This window comes from Cyprinus carpio, chromosome A5 (genome assembly GCF_018340385.1).
Source record: "Cyprinus carpio isolate SPL01 chromosome A5, ASM1834038v1, whole genome shotgun sequence".
NCBI classification, from domain to species: Eukaryota; Metazoa; Chordata; class Actinopteri; order Cypriniformes; family Cyprinidae; genus Cyprinus; species Cyprinus carpio.
Genome location: NC_056576.1, coordinates 2,009,247 through 2,012,500, shown reverse-complemented (window position 1 = coordinate 2,012,500; position 3,254 = coordinate 2,009,247). Strand labels below are relative to the sequence as shown.

The 3,254-nt window shown below is 45.3% G+C and overlaps 1 protein-coding gene across 1 annotated transcript in view; it reads left to right on the top strand.

Moving 5' to 3' along the window:
• The window catches only part of LOC109066168 (protein Hook homolog 3-like), a 38,342-nt gene extending 36,709 nt beyond the window's left edge, over positions 1-1,633 (top strand). Inside the window, exon 22 of the mRNA XM_042757225.1 lies at positions 78-1,633. Within this exon, the coding sequence (XP_042613159.1) occupies positions 78-212 (135 nt within the window). The 3' untranslated portion in view covers positions 213-1,633. The remainder of the gene's footprint in view (positions 1-77) is intronic.
• Positions 1,634-3,254: the final 1,621 nt, after the last annotated feature.

The window sequence follows — 3,254 nt, the reverse complement described above, 5'->3', positions numbered from 1 at the left end:
CACAAAAATCATGCAGTTAATGACATGTACTCAAGCAAACGGGGAACGTGTGTGTGTGTGTGTGTGTGTGTGTTCAGGGGATGGCGCTGCAGAAGAAGGCGACTGAGGACCGTCTGGCCATCCCGGGTTCGGCTCAGTCCTTCCTGGCGCGTCAGAGACATGCCACCATCACCCGCCGGGTGCATCAGGGCCAGCCCACTGGAGCCTGGTAGAACGTCGCCACGGCAACCCTCACCACAGCCAATCAGGACTCCACCTGAACACCCCCCCCCGACCCAACCTCACTGTCTTAATCTTCTCCTCCACCAATCAGGGTAACCGGACACGCCCACTTCAATCAAATCAGCATGAACACACTCCACACCGATGAGACGTTTGTTCCTGTCAGACGCTTTTTAAAGGAGGCTTTAAGGGTGGTTCCTGACGCACAGTGTTTTATTTGCTCTTAATTTACTCTGTTCTCTTTATTCTCCATTGACATCTATGCATTGACAGAGAGAAGTGTTCGTCATGTTTATTTTAAATGTCGTTACTTCGGTGCTTGTTGTTTGTTTTGATTCATTCCCGATGCCTTTAACACAGCCTCTCTGCTGCTGATCCCTGTCTGAGCCGTGTGTGGGCCGTCCGGTCCGGATCAAACACCTCAGCGCAGACTCAGGGGTTCAGATCAGCTGAACTCGACCTGCTCCTCACGGTACAGCAGGAGCGGCAACCCACACACTTCCTGTGTGACTGACGCCTGTCAATCTCTCTCTTTCACAGTGACGTCAGAGCATGACATCGGGGGCGGGGCTGAATGATTCAGGGGCGGGGCTGAATGACATCGGGGCGCGGGGCTGAATGACATCAGGGGCGGGGCTGAATGATTGTGTGTGATGTGAGCTCATGCTGCTGAGTTTAACCCATCGCTGCACACTAACTAACCCAGAATGCTAACCGCTTTCCTTCCGATCAGAAGTGGGCGGGGCCGGCACGCGTCAATCATTCTGTGACTGTTACGCTTTATAGATGAACTCCTACACTTTCCTCATGTTTTTATTTGAGTCTCATCGGTCGTTGTGGAGTGTGTGAGTATTTCCTGTAGTTTCTGAACAAACGAGCGTCTTCATGCTCATCATACCTTCTTCATCAGCATTTTAACAGATTCTTCCTTCAGCGTCTGGATGCTGGGCGTGTTTCGGTAGAGTCAGCGTGAGAATGACAGAGGATGCTCTGCTAGGTGTTTTATACTAAATCAGTAAGTGCTTTCCATGATGATGATGATGATGAATCTGACATAATGTTACAAACGATATTCTGCTTTTCTTCATCAGCTGTTACTAAATATTCCTGTAATAATGCACAATGATTGCCGGACGAGCAGTCAGCAGTGTTCTTGTGTGGTTTATAACAGGCGATTGAATGAGTTTCTCATGTGTGGACTGAGTTCAGAGGTCAAACACAACCGTCCGTGAGCAGTGATGTGTACGATTGCTTGTATACAGTGTGTACGTACTGTATGTGTGCGGCTGGAGGAACCGTTTAGATGCGTCTCATAATGTGTCTCCGTTCACTCTGTTGATGAATCTGTGCTTCCAACGCTGCAAACCTGTACAGTTGTCATTCAAGTTGTAAATAAAGCTTGTATAAAACATTCATGTTTCAGAATCATGGCTTTTCTTCGTTTGATTTGCCGTCATTGATTATCTTTTCGTTAGAAGACGGTTCTCTGTAGATGATTTCTAGATGTTCTTCATCTGTTCACTGTAACATGTAAAGCCCAAATGAAATGACCTCTGACCCCTGTGAAGGCACCGACTGAACACCGTCAACTAACAGACAGAATTTCCAGAAACTCAGATTTGCACCCAGTGAGAATCTAAGTGCGTAAGGATAAATGTTCTCATCCAAGCAAATGAAACGCATTGGTGTTCCTACATTAGATGATGATAAACCCTTTGCAGAGACCGTGAGTGTGAATGAATCCACCATTGCTTTTTCATATCATCATTCTTCCTGTTATTTGCTCCTCTTTCACAAAACATTCTTAAGAGAAGTTTTCTTAACTGCCATTTTCTTCTTATTTTTAACTCGAGAAAAATGTTAAGAATATTTTTTATTCCCAAAGAATGTTCTTATCTTTTTTTCTGAAGACAAAACTTAAGAAGATTTCAAATTCTTGAAAAGAATCTCTTAAAAATCATTGTAACAACTTCTTAAAGTTAGGAAAGGCCCAGACTTCTCTTAAATCCTAAACAGAACTAGATACAGAACTCCGTCAAGACAAACTTTAGCTTGGTTTGAGGAAGACGATCCTGAAAGTTTAAAGTAGTTGTAAAAGCCCAAAGTTTGAAAAGTCAAATGAACTGTTGTTTAAGCAGCACACAGGACTATAGAAGGGATGTGCACGAGTTACTGGACGCGTTCACTCGGAAGAGAGCACAAAAACAGCACAAAACGAATGAAACGGATCGCTGCAGCTTGAGACGGGCTCTTTACAAGTAACTAGAAATAGCTAAAAATAGTGTCTCTGCAGGAAGCACAAAAAGACAACTTTGAGAACAACTTTTCAAGAATTGCACTTTAAGAACATTCTTATGAACTTCGTGGAATATCTTGACTAATTTCTTAAGAAGATTTTCGTTGAATCCGGCCCCAGGAGGCTCCTTGTTGACAAATGATGTGTGCATTTATGAAGCTGAGTGTGTGTCCAACCCAGTGTTGTTGATTTACTGTGTTCACTGCACACTGAATCTCCACATGAACATTAATGGAGTTTATCTGCCCCCTGCAGCTCCTGTGTCTTTGTCTGTTGTCCTCAAACCAGGATGAAGGCCGCTCTGTGTTTTCGGGTTCATTCAGGTTCGGTTCTCGGAGGAACTCATCCTTGGCCTCAGACTCGGCGTTAGTGTGAAGGATTCGCTCGGCGTCTCTGTTCTGTGCGATAGAGGCGAGGGAGTTTAAATGCATGGGTGTATTGGGGTTTGATGTATTGTGGCTGAGCTGTAGGAGCGACAGGAAAAGCTGACATCAGGCCAGCGCTGATCATTCATATGAAGATGTGTCCTCTCTTCACACGCGTCTGCTGCCAAACTCTGTAATGAAACCAATGGACTGACATACAGCACAAACATCTGCTCGTCCTCTGAGCATAAAACACATGAGCAGGTCTGTCTGTCCGAGCCGGAGCTCCAGGAGCATCCTCCTCCTGTGGAGAGAACACCGTGTCCATACTCCTTCATTAAAGTCATGTGTTAGTTCGGTACACTCACTGG